The 22,437-nt window shown below is 39.6% G+C and overlaps 1 protein-coding gene across 1 annotated transcript; it reads left to right on the top strand.

Annotated features, from left to right (window-relative positions):
• Positions 1 to 791: 791 nt before the first annotated feature.
• wash1 (WAS protein family homolog 1) lies at positions 792 to 22,320 on the top strand. Its single transcript, XM_020511228.2, has 11 exons — positions 792 to 1,185; positions 4,520 to 4,679; positions 7,079 to 7,190; positions 10,681 to 10,827; positions 11,981 to 12,117; positions 13,893 to 14,028; positions 14,684 to 14,888; positions 15,638 to 15,802; positions 18,340 to 18,504; positions 20,786 to 20,854; positions 21,640 to 22,320. Exons 2-11 carry the CDS (start codon positions 4,540 to 4,542, stop codon positions 21,801 to 21,803), a joined length of 1,440 nt encoding a protein of 479 aa, XP_020366817.1. The 5' UTR covers positions 792 to 1,185; positions 4,520 to 4,539; the 3' UTR covers positions 21,804 to 22,320.
• Positions 22,321 to 22,437: the final 117 nt, after the last annotated feature.

Genomic DNA, 22,437 nt, shown 5'->3' with positions numbered 1-22,437 from the left:
TACAAGATTCTTAGGGGACTTAACAAGGCAAGTACAGAAAGTTGCTTCCCCTACTAAAAGAGTCCAGGGCCAGACGACATAATCTTAAAGTATGGTTTGTCCCAATTAGGATAAAGATGAGAAATTTATTCTCTCAAGGGGTATTCTGTCAATCTGTGGAATTCTTTACCTTTGGCTAAAGAGGCTGGAGGATTAACTACGTTCAAAGCTTAGACAGTCAGATTTTTAATCAGTAAGGGAATCAAGGGCTATGGGGAGAAGGCAGGAAAGTGGAGTTGAGAATTATCGGATCAGCTATGATCTCATTTAATGGCAGAGCAGATTGCATGAACTGAACGGCTTATTTCTGCTCCTCTGCCTTTTGGCTTTGCTGTTATTCTACCCAGTTTGCAGTTCGAATGTGCAATCACAGGGAGTAACTGAAAAGACAACCACATAATTATCCGAGAGAGAGAGACACAGGGTCTAACTTCGTAAAATTAAATGAAATGCTGTTATTGTGCAGGATATAAACACACCAGGTTTTGTCTTGTGGGATAACAAGGTATAGAGCTGGATGAACACAGCAGGAAAGCTGACGTTTCGGACCTAGACCCATTTTGTCTTGTGGCGCAGTAATAATGTCGCTACGTCTGAGCCAAAAGATTTTCGTTCAAGACTGATGACAAGTAATTATAAACTTCCTGGGGCGGAGCTTGTGGTGGTGGGCGGGGTTTATGTGATTGGGCGGGGTTTATTCGTGATTGGGCGGGGTTTATTTGTGGTAGGCTGGGCTAGTGGGGCCAGAACTGAAGGGCATACGCATGCGCCTATGTCGTAGGCAATGCGCAAGCGTGGATGCCTGCATGTGGTCGTTACAGCTTGAAACGTTATGTTATGAAGTAGGATGTTTGTGTTTGAATAGTGAAGAATGAAAATGTGATGATAGACTATTAGAAGACGGGGTTGGCGTTAATTAATTAGTTGCTTTTTTATTCGGGAGTGTCCAGCTAGGAATGGTTAGTATGCACATGCGCACACCTCGGGTGTGAAGTACGCATGCGTGGGCACAGGTCTCCTGACAAGGAACATGCAACAGTTTGTTTCTTTAAATGGAAACAGCTTTAATCGTCGACAGAGATTGGGACGAGCTTTACATCATCTACGGAGACCAGAACACAGCTTCAGTCATCTACAGATACTGGGGTGAGAGTGAGCTGGATACCAGTAACCCCTGGGGTTCATGCACCTTAAGCACTGTTCTTTCTGACCAACACATCCGCTGTCTATTTCCTCAATCTCAAGTATAGTGAAAACACTTTCAGTTGGCCTATAAAGGTTATCGCTAAGTGGTGATGGTATTAAATCAGAACTTTCAAAAGTTGTTTGGGCGCAGACGTTCACAGATAAAAGGACAGCTGAAAATGGGAAGCCCTCACAGTTGAGGTAATGAGAGTCCAGGGACAATAGGTCCCTGTTGGAGTGAAGGGCAAGGCTGGTAGATGTAGGGAATGCTGGGTGACTAGAGAAATTGAGATTCTGATCATGAAAAAGAAGGAAGCATACGTCAGGTACAGACAGCAGGGATCAAGTAAATCCCTAGAGGAATGTAAGTGCAGTAGAAATATACTTGAGAGGGAAATCGGGAGGGCAAAAAGAGGATATAGCTTTGGCAAACAGGGTTATGGAGAATGCATAGTATTTCTACAAATACATTACCGTCAAAAGAGTAACTAGAGAGCAAATGGGCTTCTTAAAGATCAGCAAGGCTTTGTGTGGAACTGCAGGAGATGGGTGAGATACTAAACAAGAATTTTGCCAGAAGTCACATGACACTGGGTTATAGTCCAACAGATTTATTTGAAATCACAAGCTTTCAGAGTGTTGCTGCTTTGTCAGGTAAAGTGGAGGGAAGCACACAAGCACAGAATTTATAAGCAGGTAATTAAGAGTGTCAAAAGATAAATATAAATAGTGTGAGTGAAGTGTTGACAGTCTGAATAACAAGACTTTTCAGGTGATCCAAAGTGCCAAGTGGTTTGAGTGAAGTGTCAACAGCTGAATAGTAAGTGAAGGGATGACCTATGATCTGATTAACAATTACAAAAAAATCAAAAATAGGATAGTGCTAGAGACAAACTAAATGACTGGAATAACACGATGGGTATAAGACTTGCATTACGAGGGTTTAACCAGAGTAACAATTAATCCAAAATTGTATAAACTAATTAAGGTTGAGAGATCGTAACAAGTTATCAAGGTGATAGTATCAAAACAGAATGGTAAGGAAGATTATACACAGAATAGAATGGTGGGATTACTTATAGTGCGACATGAACCCAAGATCATGATTGAGGTTGTCCTCGGTACGGAACTTAGCTATCAGTTTCTGCTCGGTGACTCTGCATTGTTATGTACATTGAAGGCTGCCTTGGAGGAAGATTTTTTTATTCATTTGTGGGATGTGGGTGTTGCTGGCTGGCCAGCATTTCTTGCCCATCCCTAGTTGCCCTTGAGAAGGTGGTGATGAGTTGCCTTTTTGAACCGCTGCAGTCCTCCTGCTGTGGGTTGACCCACAATGCTATTAGGGAGGGAATTCCAGGTTTTTGACCGAGCGACAGTGAAGGAACGGTGATATATTTCCGAGTCAGGATGGTGAGCAACTTGGAGGTGATGGTGTTCCCATGTATCTTCTGCCTTTGTCCTTTTTAGATGGAAGTGGTCGTGACTTTGGAAGGTGCTGTCTGAGTATCTTTGAAGATCAGAGGCTGAATGTCCTTGAGTATTTTGTATCAATGTTTACTGTGGAGAAGGATGTGGAAGCTAGAGAACTAGTGGAAATAAATAGTGATATCTTAAACTGTCCATATTACAGAGGAGGTACTGCTGGATGCCTGAAAATGCATAAAGGTGGATAAATTTTCGGGATTGATCAGGTGTACACTGGAACTTTGTGGGAAGCTAGAGAAGTTATTGCTGGGCCCCTTGCTGAGATTTGTATCATTGATAGCCACGGGTGAGGTGCCAGAAGACTGGAAGTTGGCTAACGTTGTGCCAGTGTTTAAGAAAGGCGGCAAGGAGAAGCCAGGGAACTATACACTAGTGAGCCTGACAAAAATGGTGGGCAAATTGTTGGAGGGGGTTCTGAGGGACAGGATTTACATGTATTTGGAAAAGCAAGGACTGATTTAGGATAATCAGCATGGCTTTGTGTGTGGGAAATTGTGTCCCACTAACTTGATGAAGCATGAAGAGGATGAATGAAGCCAGAGTGGTGGACATTGTCTATATGGACTTCAGTAAGGTGTTCAACAAGATTCCGCATGGTAGACTAGATAACAAGGTTAGATCATGTGGAATACAGGGGGAACTAGCTTTTTGGATACAAAATTGGCTCGAAGGTAGGAGACGGAGAGTGGTGGTGGAGGGTTGCCTTTTAGACTGGAGGCCTGTGACCAGCGGTGTGCCGCAGGGATTGGTGCTGGGCCCACTGCTTTTTGTCATGTATACAAATAATTTGGATGTGAACTTGGGAGGTATGGTTAGTAAATTTGCAGATGACACCAAAATTGCTGTAGTGGACAGGTAAAGAAGTTTACCTCAGAGTACAACAGAACCTTGATCAAATGGGCCAAAGAGTGGCAGATATATTTTTAAGTTCAACAAAAGTGAGGTGCTGCATTTTGGAAAGGCATATCAGGGCAGGACTTGTACATCTTAACGGTAAGGTCCTGGGGAATGTTGCTAAACAAATAGACCTTAGGATGCAGGTTTGTAGTCCCTTGAAAGTGGAGTTGCAGATAGACAGGGTAGTGAAGAAGGTAATTGGTACACTTGACGTTATTGGTCAGTGCATTGAGTACAGGAGTTTGGAGGTCATGTTGCGGCTGTACAGGACATTGGTTAAGCCTCTTCTGGAATACCGTATTCAATTCTGGTCTCCCTGCTACAGGAAAGATGTTGTTACATTTGAAAGGGTTCAGAAAAGATTTAAAATGATGTTGCCTGTGTTGGAGGGTTTGAGCTGTAGGGAGAGGCTGAATAGGCCGAAGCTATTTTCCCTGAAGCATTGGAGGCTGAGGGGTGACCTTACAGAAGTTTAGAAAATCATGAGGGACATGGATAAGGTGAATAGTCAAGGCCTTTTCCCCAGTGTAGGGGTGTCCAAAACTAGAGGGCATAAGTTTAAGGTGAGAAGGGAAAGATTTAAAAGGGCCCTGAGGGGCAGTTGGACCGAAGGGTCTGTTTCCGTGCTTATATATCTCTCTGACTCTAAGAGTAACATGCATTAGTAGAAACAATAAAATGTATTGTTTTGAAAACAGGAAGTATTTCGTTTTTAATTAAATAGATTCAGGTCTTCTATAAAACATGGGCTGTGGTCTAATTGAGGAGTTCATGTGGCCTTTTGAATCTCGTACTGTGCATCCATTCACAAATGCCTTATGTTTGGTCACATGATGACAATCAGTTTTTAAATGAAAGTCCACAGTTGATTCCCGTGAAAAGTAAACTTGATTACCAATGCCTTGTTTTCCAGTTTATCAGCATTGAATTAAAATGATGCAAAAGTACTTCATTGAAGGACAGGTGTACACTGTTCCAATCATCCAGCCAGACTTGCGACGTGAAGAAGCTATTCACCAGATCAGTGATGCCCTTCTGTATCTCCAGAAAATCTCCAATGATGTTTTCACTAGGTATGGAGTAGAAGAGACATGAATTTTGAGAAATTTATCTGAACGTTAAACTTTGTTACTAAGCAGCATAGGCGTGTTTAATTCTGTGTTTGTCCGTTGAGGTCAGTTCAGGTAACTGTCACTCTCAAGAATTAACAAGATTCTTTAAGTTCAGAATTCTACTGGCTATTTTCACTTAATCCAAGTTTGTATGAATTATTTCAAAATGAAGCACTGAGTACTTTAAAGGGGAGAAGGTCGATTAGTATGAACTTCCTATTTAATAACTTGCACTTGTGTGCTCTCTTTCTGTCAAGATAATATCTTGAAGCACGTGATGGGAGGGAATGAACTGCATAAACTAGAAGTGGAAGTGATCAAAAGTGAAGGGTTTAAGGAGGCTTTTAAAGACCAAGAAGGAATAAAGCAGATTTATTTATGGTGGGAGCTGCAGAGAATGAGGCGGTGAATAGTTTGTGCAATCTTTACAGAGGTAAATCTAATGTGTGAAATGGATGGGCAAAGTAAGCAGTGAAGCCTAATATTGTTGGAAAACAAGAAGGATGACAGAACTGGAATCAATGCTTTTGATCCTCCTTTTAGCTTGTTGCATGCACTATGTTGCAAACTTCTCTAGTAAGGCTGGAACTATTGTAAATGCAAATAAATCCTTTAAATGAAAAGGTGCATGCACTCTGGAATTTTTCATCTCGTTGCCGTGCGCTTTGATGCTGAATAGGTTAGGAGCCACTGCATTAAACTGATCCTGTATGGAGCAACTGTCTTATGCGGAGATGTTGAATAGGTTAGGCCTGTACTCATTAGAGTTTAAAAGAATGAGAGGTGACCTTATTGAAGCATACAAAATTCTTAGAGCACTGACAGGTTAGATGCAGAAAGGTGATTTTCCCCTTTATAGGCGAGTCTATGACTAGAAGGCGTAATCTTCTGAAAGATCAATTCAGAACGCTAACAAATGGATATTATTCATTGTGTAGTCAAAGGTTTCATTTATATTAGTGGACTGGTCTAGGATTGGTTCTGGTGCGCCTCAAGTACTAGCATAGACAAATGTTGCTTACTGATCTACTTGTATAATCATGTAACAATGATGTCTTTGGTTGTCTAAATTAGATACTCCTACGTTCTTCTAACACCACTGTATCAAGCCTGTTCCTATTCAGAATATAACTTATTTTGTTTTATCAAAGTGCATCAGCTTACCATTAGTGTTACTGGCTCAGATCTTCAGTCTCCTGATTGCTGGAGACTGGATTTACAATCTGGTGTGCATGGCAGTGTCCTGTGGAAGTTCCCAAGTCTCTGCAAACAACTTCATCCCTGTGTTAGTGTCCCTCAGATAGTTACTAGATTCTTGACCTGAAAAGATAGACAGACCAAAACATAGTCTGACTTCTGGGTAAGTATAGGATTCATTCACACTGATGCATATCAGTTCACTTAACACCAGACCTGACTGAACCCAATTCACCCTCCACTGAAGCCACTCCTGATTATGTGCCACCATTTGACTCCTCCCAAACTGACCCAGCTGTCCCTCCTGACCACAGTGACTCCTCCATCACCTTCGACATGATTAACCCCAAACCAACTACCCATTTCATCCACGCTACTCAATCATGCACTCCCTTATTCACACTAGAACATTAAATTTGACCTTGTGGCAGCTTGTAGCATGGACAGAAGACTGCCCCAGCGCTACAGTGAAGCTCTCAGATTGATAATTTACTTTGTGTCTCTGGAGAGATTGGGGTCAGAAGACCTGGTGAGAAATGCAGAGCAGTGACAGAGTGAGCATAGTTTTGAGTGAAGGCACAATCAGATGACACTTGCCATTTTGGAATTATCCAGGCCAGTGTATTTGATCCATATTTCAGCCCATTCTCTCATCTATTATTATTAACCCTTTACAGCTTCCATTTGGCCTTTTAGTCCCACCAACTGCCAATTCCAACTCTTGCTCCATCAAACCACTGATGTTTGGAGTGAACCTAGAGTTAAATCCTTCCAAGGCACTTCCAAAGACTCTGAACCCTTACTCTGTTTTGTCCTTTTAACCAATTATGAATCTGCTTTCTAACCTCCCATTAATTCCATACACCTAAACTGAGTAGTGGCAAAAGGTAAAGAAATGGGGGCCAGTTGGCTGGAGTGCAATGCAGGGTTCAATTCCGGCAATGGCTGAGGTTAACATGATAGAATCTCCTTCTCAAACTGTTCCCCTCACTTGAGGCATGGTGACCTTCATTAAACCACCACTGGTTGGTTGTCTCTAATGAGACAACAGCCCTATGGACTGGTAAGACTATAGTGACTTTACCTTTTACCTTAGTGGCAAAAGTATTTTTATACTAATGTTTCATTTAAACAAATTTTAACAGCATAATAACTTGTTACAGGGTTTCCCAAAACGTAGCCAGCAACCAAGCTCGTTTGCAGTCCATCAACAACCGGATCAACTTGGCACAGGCTAAAATCGAGAAAATCAAAGGCAGCAAGAAAGCTACTAAAGTAAGAGTTAATTTTCCTGTACTTTCTTGGTGTGCGCACTTCTGGACTGTTTCTGCATGGTGTGTGAATTCAAAACAGTTCCTTCCACGTCACACTGGCCCTCTTTCCATGATTTGAAGTTAAATAATCTAACTTTTTTTTGCAGTCTAATATGATTGTGCTTCAACTTCACTTGGCTGTAAGGTATTTTCCTTGTTTTCAGTCAAAAAGCTATTCAACCTTTTGGAGATTGGAATGGGAATTTTAGAATTTTTCATGAGTTGGTCTTACTGTAAATGTGTAGCAGATGCTTCTTTTTGCCTTTTAATGCTCGTAGTTGGTTCTGTAACCTTGATGGTAATTGAGCAGCTGCTAAAACATGAGAGTCTGCTTCTGGTACAATTGAGAGTGAGCAGCCTGCACCAGACAACAGGAGAACACCTCAATCACACAATGTCAGCACATATTATGGAATAGTGCAGGTTACAGATTAATGTTATTTTCTTGTTTGCAGGGGGATTAACAATCTTTAATTTGCCACTAATATTTGATTTTTATTTTGATGCAAGCTAAATAATAGCCTTCAAGCTTAAAAAAAAATCTGAATTTCATATGTAAATAGTTATAGTTTAAGATATAAAGAGCAAATTGTGTCTAGACTGCATTATGTGGAGTTTGTGGACAGTGTGATTGTCCCAGGATTGCCCTTCAGATGGAAAGGGGGTTGGGCACCCTGATATTTAAGAAATGCAAGACATATTAGGATCATTTTCTCCAGATTTTAGTCACACCTTTTGTAGAGAGATGAAGTATCAACTGTATTAAAATGACTGGCATACAGAATAAGGACAACTCTGGTTAGATAACAAACAAAGAAGGTGTATCAGTGGGTCAGAATTCACATGCTTGCTAGCTGAAGGTAAGGTGAAAATAGAGAAATAGCAGAATCCTGACCCTGAGAACTTGGTTCAGGACATTGCTCAAATTAATGAAGAGGGAAATGTAAAATGGTAGATTTAAATTTAATATGTGAGGAAATGATAACACCCTTGTAAACAGAATTGAGAAGCTTATATTGTGTTTACCTTGTCTAGGGTGATTGACATATTAAACTGACTTCAAAGGATATAGGAGCAGTAAGGTCCATTTATTGTATTGCACATTAGGATCAAAACATAGGAAAGAGTAGGCAAGAGGCTCTGCTCAGAGAGTGGCAATTAGCACCTCCTAGGTTGGGTTATAATCACTGTCTTTACCTGAGCCAAGTGCAAGGTGGTGTATAAATAGATTAAGGAAGTGAGCGGAAAGAACTGCGGATGCTGTGAATCAGAAACAAAAACAAAGTTGCTGGAAAAGCTCAGGTAGTTCTCAGGATCTCAAACCCAGGTTCTCGGGGTCAGGATTCTGCTATTCCTCTATTTTCACCCTACCTTCAACCTGGTGATTTCTATCCCTGCCGAGCTTTTCCACCAACTTTTTTTTAAGGAAGTGAACATGTGCCTGAAAGAGTGGTATGTCGAAACAGTCTTTCATTTCATTGGACACTGACACCAGTATTGGAACAAGAAGGAACTGTTCTCCTTGGACAGGTGTGAACTGAAGCAGGCTTGGATCAATATCCTCACAGAAAGGATGAAAACAGTAGCCACAGTTTTAAGCCATCGACTTGAATGGAGGGGTCACGTGGAAAAGGTATAAGAGAGTAGATTAATAGCCTGAGATTTTGTGGTAGGCCTTATAACTAAGGGGAAATCTGAAAGTTGTAAAGTGATTAAATCAGCAAAAAAAATAGGATACACGAGAACAAATGGAAGATTTGGGCTAATGCCTTAATTTTTTAAAAATGTAATCGCGTGCGTAGAAGCAACAAATTGAATCAATTGCACACGCACATTTAATTTTGAGGGTAAAACATAGCAGTCAATACTGAATCATGAATCTTAAGATGGTCAAAACTGGAAACTGAATGTGTTAAGTTAGAATAACTATAAAAATGAAAGGGAATGCAACCAAGGGGGGATGAATGTCCTTAATAATTAAGAAAGACTTGCATCTATAAGCGTTGATAGGAGAAGCAGGTAGGCAGTGCACACTGCATTGGTAAAAGTAGAAAACCATTTCAAACTGTAGGAGTTGTGAATAGGCCTCCTTTTTGAAGTTTATCAATAAAAAGAGGGTGACTAAGAGCAAAGTGAACCCATTACACACTAGTGATTGAAATAATATTATTTAATGTAAGTTGAGGCAACTAGTTTGCCCATATGGTTACAGTCAAGAAATATAGTGCTTTTTTTTGGGTTGTTTAGCATTGGATCTGGAATGGACTTCGCTAAAATAACAAGCAAATTAACTGTAATGAAGAAAATAGTGGCACTATGGAATAAAGGATCGTTCAGACCTGAATACATTCATCTCGAGTTTCAAAGATGGCAGATGGAAAAAAAGTTGTTGAAGATCTTCCAAAATTCTCTCTGTTCAGGAGCCCAACCTCCAGATGGGAAAATTGTATATGTCACTCCACTATTTAAGAAGGGTGAGAGGAGAAATTGGAGTACTGGACCAGTTTTCTTAATATTCTGCTGTCAGAAAATTACTAGAATCTTTTACTAAAGGATTGAGCCCCCACGTATGATTCCAGCTCATGGTACTACTTGGAGGAGTCAGATTCCTGAATGAAATCTAGCTTGAATTTTTTATTTTTTGTTTAGTTAGTTAACATGGTGGTTACTCCCTGAAATGTATTCAAATGAGACAACAGGTGTTCTTTAATTAAAGAAAGAAGTTTTTAACACAACAGAAAGAAAACAAACAAAGTAAACCATATGCATATAATATATGTAGAAAGATCTCGACATGAGCATCAAAGTTTCACCCTGTTTCCCAACACATCTATTACAGAAGACTCAAATCCAGAAAAAATATACTTCTGTCTGAAGACTTTATGTTCCTACTTATCTGACCCCTTGCAGTCTCTCTCTTGAACTATAGTGAAGATTTTGATTCCTCAAGCCTGATGGCATGAACCTTTCACAAGTCAGATGGCCCAGACTTTTTCAGTTCTGACAACCTGGTGATTTCTATACCAAATCTTCTGATTTGGTAATTAACTATCATGACACAGATGTGGCTGAGTTTCTCTAGCATTTTCTGTGTGACTTTTCAAAACAGCCTTAGCGCAGTATACAGCAAAGCAAGCAATTATCGCCAGTTACGGGATTTCTAGGAAGCCTTGGATCTCCAATTCCACAGTGAACATTCAGTAACATCTTTTAAAGAAACCAATCCAAGTAAATCAACAAGACTTGAAATATATTTATTTTTCCACAATCCTTCAAAACTGATGTCCTTCAAGCAATATTAAATGGAAACTATTTCTGTCGGTTGGAGAATCAAGGGCTAGGGGATGTCAGCTAAAAATTGGAGAAATCATTCAGGAGTAAATTCAGGTAACACTTCTACATGCGATGTATGATTAACTGTTACTTAACTCCATGTTTCCCTTTCTGTGCAGGTCTTTTCCAGTGCAAAATACCCTGCACCTGACAAACTTCAGGATTATGTTTCCATTTTCACTGGGGTAGATGATGCTGCTTTACAGAAACACCCTCGCTACAAGATTCACAGCAAACTGAAACCACTGGACGAAAAGACAGTGCAGGTATATGACCAGCATAGGCTCTCCATCAGCCCACAGAATCTCCCATGTGAATTGTGACATTGAATTAAATTATAAGCAGCTGATTTTCTCCTTCAATTTTGTTTTTTGCTATGATTTTTGATCCTGTTGCCAGCTGTATAAATATCAAAAGCTGTTCAAACAGATATGACTAAGAAAAAAATATTGTGCTATGCATTTTGGGTTAACACACTACAAATATCAATCTATTTGTGCAGTGGATTATTTATTTACAATGCAAGGTGAATCAGGCAAGAAAGCTAATAGAACAATGCATGATACATTCTTCAATCAGCTCCTAGATTTTGTCCTTCATGTCCTTTGAAAATAGTGTTTGCATTGGATTTTCCATCCCTTTCCCTGGAAAGGAAGTTTTTGCAGCAATGCACAGCCTGTTTGTCCTGCTTCTATTTGTATCTTAAACTGACAATTGTTCTGGAAAAAAATAAGTATTCTATACACTCCTCTTGAACAAAAAAGGTTGCAGGTGATCCACACATTGTGTTACCTTGTGTAGAAAAGTAGTGTGAAGAATATATTCTTCCCTTCCTGCTCCATCTAAGTCTTTATATTTTAGCTTGGAAATAACATAGGTGCATGCACAGACCACCATAAACACAATACTTCTAATTGCATATACGTATTTTGCTTCTATATTTCCTTTTTCTACGTTTCTTTACTCCCCTTTCTTTCAACCACCTAACTTACCTTTTTTTTTCTTGTTGACATGGTTTCTGCATCAATCACTAACTGTGTTTTCAGATGGGTGTTTCAGTGCTGTCATTACTGCCTTATGATATCCAATATCTAATCTTAGCTAGGATGTTAGTGAGCTAGGGAGGAGAAAACTGGCTAGATTCTGTTCCTGATCCCTGTCTAGTGAATCAGTCTTCGTTTGAAAGAACACGTACGATGATGGTCTGGTACATGGCCTCTGCCACTGTACGGAAATTTATTGGCAGGACTCACTGTGATAGCTGGGCAGATTGTTCATGTGACTCCTTCTTTTAATTAGGGATATGTCTCATCTGTCCAGTAAAATAAACATCTGGAGTTAATAAAGATGTTTCTATAACAAGAAATGTTTCCCAACTGAGATTTGCAAACTGAACTGATGATTTTTCTTTCCCTTCAGGAAAAGGCAAAGCATTATCCTGTGTGTCTGAACACTAAGTCACAGGAGGAGAATGAGACAGAAGAAGGATTGGGAAGCCTTCCTCGAAATATCACCTCTATCAGTTCTCTGCTACTTTTCAACACCACTGAAAACCCGTAGGTGTCAGTAAGAGAAAGGGATTTTATATGTTTTTCTTGTTCATTATTTAAGTTAGACATACCAGTTACCAGTGTGGTCTGTTCATGACATGAATGCAAGATGATATTTGCAGAAGACAATTATCTGCAACATCATACCAACAATTGTAGAACCACATCCTGCAGTTTGCCCAGAAAAGAAAATTTGTGTATTCAGGTTCTGCGTGGATGAACTATACATTATCACACCGGTTTAAATGCAATATCACATTTTAATCAAAGGAAAAACATCACAAATATGAATGCTTTAAACTAGGAAAGTAAATTTAAATAAAAAAGACTCAAACTACTCTAAATTTAATTCATAGAAAGGCAGTCAGAAACATGGTTTTCGTGATATGTGAACTTATGAACTAATGAAGGAAAAAAAAAATAAAAATGCTGTTAGCAAACTATAGATGTTAGAGGATCATGACATTTTTTTAAAAAAGGAAAAAATGTGGTCTGTTGTGCTACCTCTACCATTTACTACGTTCACAGCTAATCTTGCTCTTCAAATCCACTTTCCTGCCTACTCCCCATATTCCCTGATTCCCAAAGAGATCAAAAGTCTGCCTAATAGATCAAATATATTCAGTGATGACACATCTATAATGCTCAGGTGGAGAATTCCAAAGACTTACAACCTTTTAGGTGAAAAAATATCTTCTTGATTCACTCAAATGCTCAGCACTTTATCCTGAAATCATGCTTGTATTATAGCTTGCCCAACTAGGGAAAACAACCTGTCAGTATCAGCTCCTTTACAATACTAAATGCCTCAATGAGATCATCTTTCATTCTTTGAAACACCAAAGAATGTAGACCTAGTTTATTCACCTTGTCATCATGCATAACAAACCTGTCATCCTAACGACCAATCCAGTGTTCCTTTACTGTGTTGTATCTAGTGCAAATATATCATTAAATGTGGATACCAAAATTTTACTCAGTATTTCAGATGTGGTCTCACCAAAACCATACAATTGTAGCAACATTCCTGAACCCCAATCACCTTTCAGTGAAGGCCAATATACCATCTGCTTTTCTAATTGCTTGCTTTAATTGCATGCTAACCTTTTTTATGTTCCTTAATGCCAGACAGACTTGACTGTGCTTGTTTAACATTTACAAGTTTCTATCTTTTTTTTAAAAGAATTACTTTTCTATTCTTGGGAACAAAATGAACAATCTCACATTTTCCCCATATTATACTCCATCTGCTAGCTTTTTGCTCACTCACTTGACCCATCCTTTAAAACGTTTTTATGTCCTTCATTTGCATTCCCACTCAGCTTTCTATTATCAGCAAACTTCGGTACATTTCTCTGTCTGTTCAACTAAATCCTTAATATTAATTGCATGATAGCACTGATCCTTATGGCATTCCACTAGTACAGCTTGCCAACTTGAAAATGGTTGATTTTATGCTCATTCTTTGCTTCTCCAATGTTAATCAATCCTCTTTTCCATGCTAATCTATCATCCCTAACTCCATGAGCCCTTAGCTTATGTATTATATTTGTGAAGCATTTTGTCGAATGCCTTTTTGAGATTCAAGTACATAGTAGGTGGTGTTGAAAAAGGTATGGGGGTGGGGTGGCGGCAGAGTACAGACCCATGTTCCCTTTTTAAGGTGAAGTGCAGGAGCAACAAGCCCAGGGAACCCTGGATGGTTGGAATATTCAGGACTGGATAAAGGAAAAGAGAGAGGTATAACAGTTTCAGAGAATGATGTTTAACTTTTCACACAGCTATAAGAAGTATGTTCTATTGGATCCATTAGCCGGAGCTGTGACAAAAACTCACACTGCACTGGAGACTGAAAAAGATGAGAAACCATTTGATGCACCACTGTCTATTACCAAGAGGGAGCAACTTGAAAGACAGGTAATTTAGAGAATTGTATCACTGAAGTCTGTTCCATTCATTTTACTAATTCATCTTTTAAAAAGAAATGGATATGCAATATGTTACTGTGGCAGTGTGATGACTACAGATTTCTATAATTTATAAATGCATTTAGTTATGCACTCAGACAATTAAGGTCTGGAAGGTACGTGTGTGTGTGTACGTGTGTGTACGCGTGGCAGGTTGAGTTAAAGCATTCAAAAAGAAATAGATACTTACCTGATGTATGAACAATATGCATGCCTGGGGAGGCCGAATACAACCCATTCTCAAGAGGGATCGCAGTCACTTGATGTGAATGGCTTAAAACTGAACTTTAACCATTAGTAAGTTTTAGAACCTGAGCCTTAGCTGGTTTGCCTCCCCTGTTGAGTTTCGATGACCCAAAAGTGAATTCAACTGATCTGAAGGAAAATGCAGTTAGTGCAGTTATGATCTGCTTGGAAATGTTTTTTTTTTCTAGGTTGTAAGTTTGATTTTATTTAAAAGCTGCTGAGAACCAAATGATGCATTTTTTTTAGCAAACTCCCTGCAGCCTGGCTCAAACTGAACAGAAAGAAGATAATTGCAATCGCTGCTTATTTTGAGCTGTTTTGTACAGACTTAAGAACATTGCCATCTTTTGTTTTTCCAGACAACTGAAAATTATTTCTATGTGCCAGACCTGGGCCAGGTGCCAGAGATTGATGTCCCTTCCTACCTGCCAGATCTACCTGGCATCGCTGATGACCTCATGTATAGTGCGGATCTGGGTCCGGGTATTGCACCCTCTGCACCAGGAAGTAATATGCCTGAACTGCCCAGTTTCAATACAGAACCTGTTTATGCAAACGGCCCAGGTACTGTAAGACCATGTAGAAACTGCATGGTGGTTTGAATGGTTTGGCGGTTTAGAAGCAGCCACTGAGCTCTGCACCCTTGTCCTTCTCTCTCTGCAACTCTTTCCATCTTGTCTCATGACCCCACCATCCATACCCTGCTCTTCACATACTTCCCTCCCAACCCCATCCTGCCATGCTCTGTACATATGGGTTGCACTGGTTTAATATGCAACAAAACCACTTTAAAGCATGTGGTTTTGTGGGGAGGGAAGATGAGGTCAGGGAAGGTATGCTTGCATTGTATATAGGTTTGGCCAACGTTAATTTCACATCTTCAGTTAGAATATATCTCCATTAGGACAATAATAATTTTTCAGTTGCAGGAAAATTTAGTTGTAAACCAGTGGCCGTTGTGTAATCTAACATTTATTTCAATGATGTGGAGGTGCCGGTGCTGAACCGAGTTGGACAAAGTCAGAAATCCCATATCACCAGGTTATAGTCCAACAGATTTATTTAAAATCACAAACTTTTGAAGCACTACTGCCTCATCATGTGAAGTAGAGGGAAGCACGTGGGCACACAATATAATAGGAACCTGTGTGCTTCCCTCTACTTCACCTGAAGAAGGAGCTGCGCTCCAAAAGCTTGTCATTTCAAATAAACCTGTTGGACTATAACCTGGTGTCATATGACTTGAGTTTGATTTCAGTAGTTATTCTGGAAATTGCTCAGTCTTCAACTTTTCTATTCATTGTGTCTTTCAGATCAACAGAATACGACTCTACCACTGCCACTTGTAGGACTCGGTGCTCCAGAACTGCTGACATCAGTTAGTGCTCCTCCTCCACCCCCTCCCCCACCCCCACCCCCACCCCCACCTCCATCTCAGTCATCTCTGCAAATTGATGTTGCTAATAGTCAACGACCAGGTTTGTTTGTTAATGTATCTCCTCTCTAATATGTTCTGAATTGTGTCTCCGTCACTATGGACTCTTAACTTTTAAAAAAGAATGTCTGGGAACATTTGTGGACAGAAACCACACAGTTTCAGGTCCACAATTACCATCATCAGAATAGTTTCTCTGCGCAAATGCTTCATGACCTGTTAAGTATTAGAATCATAGAATCCCTACAGTGTGGAAACAGGCCGTTCGGCCCAACAAGTCCACACCAACCCTTGGAGCATCCAACCCAGACCCATCCCCCTATAACCCACCTAAGCTGCACAACCCTGAACGCCATGGGCGATTTAGCATGGCCAATGCACCCAACCTGCACATCTTTGGACTCCAGAAGGAAACCGGAGCATCCGGAGGAAACCCACGCAGACACGGGGAGAATGTGCAAACTCCACAAAGACAGTCGCCCGAGGGTGGAATTGAACCCAGGTCCCTGGCGCTGTGAGGCAGCAGTGCTAACCACTGAGCCTCCTTTTGTTTTCTTTATGTAAGGCTTCCTGTATTTTGCTTTCACATAAATTTGATTCATTATTCTGTCTTTTGACAAGAATGCTTGGAATAATTAGACATCAACTATACCAGCACAGAGCTATTGGTATTCTCCTATAGATCTCTTCTACCATCAGCAGGATTGTAGTGGGATTGCAGGTCATTACTGGGTGGGATGTGAGGTTTGTGGTCCACATGCACAACCCTAAATGTTCTGAGCTGCTGTGATTTTTTTTTTAAATGACCTCAGTCTCATGAGCATAAAGGAATTCTAAAATTTCTCATAAATTTGCTTTATCTAAAGTATTGCCCAGTCATCTCCACAAGTTTTATTATTAACAGAAAACTTTAGACGGGAGGGCTGGCTTTTATAAAATTGTTCTCCAAATATAGGAATTGTGGCTAAGGTTCAGATTAAGTGTGTGGGCAAAAAACTTGCAAATGGAATTCTGATATGGGAAAATGTTAGGTTATGGATTATGCCAGGAAGAATAATAGAATTGAATATTATTTAAATGGAGAGAAACTGCAGAAAGTGATAGCACAGATGGATTTGAAGGTCTTAACGCATGAATCACAAAGCTATCATTCCTAGTTCAGGTAGTGGGGAAGGCACGTGGACTGTTAGCTTTTGCTTCAAGGGGAATGAAGCGTAAAAACAAGGAAATCTTGCTAAAACTATACAGTAATCAGACCACACCTAGAATACTGTGAATAGTTTTAGTCTCATATCTAAGGAAAATATATGGCTTTGGAGGTTGTTCAAAGAAGGTACACTAGTTTGATTCCAGGTATGGAGGGAATTTTGAATGAGGCATTGTTGTGTAAGTTGGACATGTATTCATTGGTGTTTAAAGAATGAGAGGTGACCTCATTGAAATATTTAAGATCCTTATGAGGCTTGACGGAGTAAATGCAGAAATATTGTTTCCCCTTCTGGGACAGTTTAAGATCAAAGGGGATAACCTCCAGAGTAAGGAATTACGTAGTTAAGACCGATGGTTTTTTTTTCTTGGAGGATAGCTGAATCTGTGGAATTCTTTACTGCAGAAGGCTGTCAAGGTTAGGTTTTTGAGCACATTAAAGGCTGAGTTGGATTTTTAATCAGTAAGGGAATCAAGAGGTGTGACGTAAATGCAGGAAATTGGAATGATCTCATTGAGTGGTGGAGAAGACATGATGGGCCATATGGCCTACTTCTGCTCCTCTGTCCTATAGTCTAACTAAGATTGGCCAATAGAAAGTAAAAATGGAAAATGATCAGATTTTTAATTATCTGCCTATCATTAATTTCCCTTTCTAAGGACGTGGTGTTTCCACCTTCTTTTTCAGAGGGCACTTTAAAAATCAGCAACATTTCTGTGGATCTGGACTCACATACAAAGCAAAATTCCCCTCCTAAAGGGCAATAGTGAATTGCATTGACCTTTTACAACAATCTGGTTTAATGGTTTACATTACTGATAGTGTTTTCTTTTAAAATCCCCAGATTTTATCTGTTATTACATTTAAAACTCCCAACTGCTGTTGTGGGACTTGAACTTGTCTATCATTTTATCACGGCTTCTACCATATTCCTGGAATGTGCCGGTAATGAAATTATTATCCACGTAGATTACTTCAAAAAAGTTATTGATTGGATGTGATGTACTTTTTAATGCTGTTGAGACATGGGTAGCAAAATACAACTGCAACTAAGGTATAAAATGGACATGTAATCCTGTTGTTGTGGTTAATAATTTGAAGAGGAAACATTTGCAGAGGTACAAGGCAAAGGGAGGAATATAGCAATAGATGGATGGCTCTTGTAGGGACACAACAGAGGATGAATCAAACGGTTTCATCCTGTGCTGTAACCATTCTGTGATTGTATCTGTCATGTTCCCTTCCTTGGAAGCTGTTTGTTTTTGTTCTCATGCAAAGTTCAATTTATACTCATGAAATTTCTTTCCTAAATGAATAGAACCCTAATTGTGAAAAGCTTTTATTGACCTCTACTTTCACTCATTGTCCTTCAGAAGGTGGTTGTATTCATGGAGCACCACAAGAGGTTGTGAAACCCTCAAATGGAAGAGCCAGTCTGCTGGAATCAATCCGCCAGGCTGGAGGAATCGGGAAAGCCAAACTGCGGAATGCAAAGACCATTAAAATGGAAAAGAAAAAACAGAAAGAACAAGAACAAGGTATTCTCTATTTAATTTCCTTTTTTTTTTTTGTTTCAGACAAGCAACCAGAATGAAATGTTTCAGAAGGTATATAAAACAATTTTACATTTGTATGGTGTTATAAAGTTTTTGAAGGGGTTGAGTGGTTATATTGATTTTCACTTTTTTCCCAGATGCTGAGTTACAATGAAATCCTTTATATAATCTTTAGCTAAATGATTGATCTACCTGCAAAAGAGGTAGCAGACATTCCCAACTTTTACCGCTTGAGATTCAGGAACACTAGGTTGATGAAAATCCTTACTGTATTAGAAAAATAAGAGCAGGAGTAGGCCATTTGGCCCATCAAGCTTACTGCACCATTCAGTATGATCATGGTTGATCCTGAATCTCAACATCATACTCATGCTGTCTCCACATAGAGTCATACAGCATGGAAACAGACCCTTTGGTCCAACCATCCATGCTGACCATAATCCCCAACTAAACCAGTCCCACCTGCCTGCGCTTGGCCCATATCCCTCCAAACATTTCTTATTCATGTACTTGTCTAAATGACTTTAAACATTGTAGCAGAGCCTGCATCCACCCCCTTCCTCTGGAAGTTCATTCCACACATGAACCACTATTTTTTTTAAAAAATGCCCCTTTCTCCTCTCACCTTAAAAAATATGCCACCTAGTCTTGAAATTCCCCACCTGAGGGAAAAGTCACCTGCCATTCACCTTATCTATACCCTTCATTATTTTATAAACCTCTGTAAGGTCACCTCTTGATCTCCTACACTCCAGTGAAAGAAGTCCCAGGCTATCCAGCCTCTCTTTATAACTCAAACCCTCCATTCACGGCAGCATCCTAGTAAATCTCTTCTGAAGTCTCTCCAGCTTAATAATATCCTTCCTATAACAGGGAGACCATAACTGGACACAGTATGAAGAGGCCTCACCAACATCCTGTACAACCTCAACATAACGTCCCAACTCCTATACTTGAAGGTCTGAGTAATGAAGGCAAGCGTGTTAAACACCTTAACCACCCTGTCTATATGTGATGTAAACTTCAAAGAATTACATACCTGAACCACTAGGTCTCTCTGTTCTACAAAACTGCTCAAGGTCCTACTTTTAATTGTATACATCTTGGCTTTGTTTATTTTACCAAAATGCAGTGCCTTGCATTTGTCCAAATTAAACTATTTGCCACTCTTCAGCCCTTTGATCCAATGGATCAAGATCTCTTAGGAATTTTAGATAACCTTCTTCACTGTCCACTATACCACCAATCTTGGTGTCATCTGCAAAATTACTAACCATGCTTTCTATATTCTCATCTAACTCGTATATAAATGACAAATAAAAGTGGACCCAGCACCGATCCCTGTGGAACACCGCTGGTCAGAATCCTCTAGTCCAAAGAACAACCCTCCACCATCCACTGTCTCCTGCTTCAAAGCCAATTTTGTATTTGATTAGCAAGCTTACCTGAATTCCATGTGATCTAACTTTACTAAATAGTCTACCACCCTTGATGTTTTTAGTGCTTAGAAATCTATTTTATTTCTTTCTTTAAATATGTTCCGTAATTTGGCCTCAACAGTCTTTTGTGGCAGAGAATTCCACAGATTTACCATCCACTTGAATGAAGAAATTTCTCCTCCTGCCAGGCTGAAATGGCCAGTCCTGTATTCTGAAACCATTACCCTTTCTTCTAGACCTCCATTCCTTCTTCATTAAGATCCCTGCTTCCAGTCTCTCCAGCCCTGTCAGAATTTATATTGTTCATTGGGATCTCTCATCATTCTTCTATACCCCACAAAGACCAGTCCACTCAACCCAATCTCATGTACAATCCAGCCATTCCATTATTCAGTCTGGTGAAGCTTCACTGCACTCTTTCTATGACAAGTAAATCCTTTCAGTTTGAGAAATGGTTTTATTCAAGTGCAAGCAAAAATCTTACCAATTGCATATGCAATTCTGATGGAAGTTATTGACACATTAATCCATACTGCTTTAATTAGTCTAAGTATTTCCAGCTTTTTGTGTTCTTATTCCACATATGGAGCTTTCTATTACCACAAATACCAATGAGTGCAAATTCTCAGTTGTTGTGAATAAAAATAGCAGAATTAGTCAACTTTGTGCTTTTTATTTTCTTTACTTGTCTTGTCAGTTTGTTAATTGTAGGATAAGTGGAAATTTAGATTAGAAATCTGTGTAATGTATTCTCTCTCTTGATGTGACTAAGCAGGGGAGGAAGTTGAGGCCTTATTGATCTTGACCTGCATTGTGTGTTCCAGGTGTAACAATGAAAGGAGGTGGGGATCTGATGTCTGATCTCTTCAACAAGCTCGCAATGAGGAGAAAAGGTACAAAACTCAGTGCTGAGTTTACTCTTTACTCTTTACACTCAGTTATTGTAGGGTCAGTTGATACCAAATCATGATGATTGACATTATCTTTAAAAAAAATTGCATCCTTCTTGATGTTTTTTATTTCTTGGACTTTGTGATTCTCACATTTCTTTTAGTGAAGGAGTAAGTTAATCTCTGCTTTGTCCTAATCCGGTGTCACGGCCTTGATTAAACTAACAATATTTCCAGAGTTACTGTTTTTGTGGCTGTTCTTGTGAAACCAATAACTTTTTTTGTACCAACCTATTGCCTTAATAATTAACCAACTTGAGGTTGGTTGGCTCGCCCAGCTGGTTTGTTCCGCAGACGTTTCGTTACCGTGCTTGGTAACATCCTCTGATGAAGCGTCGGTGTGTTTTCCCGCCTGGTTTTTAAACTCTGGGGTCCGTTGCGATGGATTGCCTCACTTCTGAGTTTCCTCCACTACGGAGAAGAACATTTTCCCCCTCAAAGGGCTGTGGACCCTAGAACTTTGAAACTTGGGAATTTTCTTCCAGGAGATTGCTGGAAATAGAGATTCTTGGCTAACAGGAGAATTAAAGTATATTGGGGGTAGGCAGCAATGTGTGGAGTTCAGGCCACAATCAGATCAACTATGGTCTTATTTATTGGAACAGGCTTGAAGAACCACAGTCTACTCCTGTTTCTAATTCACACGTTCCTTTACTATTCTATTTAATGATGCCTGCTATCATTCTGTATAATTGACTGGAATTAAAACTTGTTTATTTGATTTACAGGTATTTCTGGTAAAGGTCCTCAACAAGGTGAAGGAGGCAGTGGTGGAGGAGCAGGTGATGTTTCTGTACCAGGCGGTGCTTTTGCCAGAATGTCTGATGCCATTCCACCCCTCCCACCTCCACAACAGCAAACTACTGAAGATGAGGATGAGTGGGATGCATGAGATTTGCTGCCTGATTGTTGAAGATGTCTGCATTAAGTGTCTGCACCCTATGAAACACTGACATTTTCATTAAGTTGTTAAGTTTATCTGTCAATTCAGTTCAAGCTCAGATCTCGAGACAAAAAAGATAGGAGTTTGCTTGTATATGAATTCCTTTTTACCTAGTTTGTCTATGAAATGAGAATAGAGCAGTCTAGTCCATGTGAACACAATTACCAGGTCTTTTCAACTTCCTGGTATTTAGCTACACAAATCAATACTTTGCTCACCAAAGACATCAACAATTAAGCAGTACAATTTCCAGCATAACATTATTTCATATTCTTTAAATGGCCTCCGATTCAATAGAAACATGTTAATTAGGCAAGTGTAACAGTGTTGTAAACTGAACAGCCATGCAAAATCCCCTTAATGAAAGCACTGTTAGTGGATATTTGATGCAAATGTGTTCTAATATTTAATACTTTTAAACTGGGCTATTAAAGGATCAGAAATTTAAAGCTCTTGTATGACCATATACATCTTGTTGTTTGCCTCATTTATTTCTAGGTCTTCTCCAGTGCTGCTTAGCCACATAATCGGGTGACAATGGCCCGAATTCCTTGAATGAGTCAAGCAAAGAAGTCAGCATGTA

The sequence above is a fragment of the Rhincodon typus genome, chromosome 18 (genome assembly GCF_021869965.1).
Source record: "Rhincodon typus isolate 14 chromosome 18, sRhiTyp1.1, whole genome shotgun sequence".
In the NCBI taxonomy this organism is placed as follows: domain Eukaryota; kingdom Metazoa; phylum Chordata; class Chondrichthyes; order Orectolobiformes; family Rhincodontidae; genus Rhincodon; species Rhincodon typus.
This window is presented reverse-complemented; position numbering and strand designations above follow the sequence as displayed.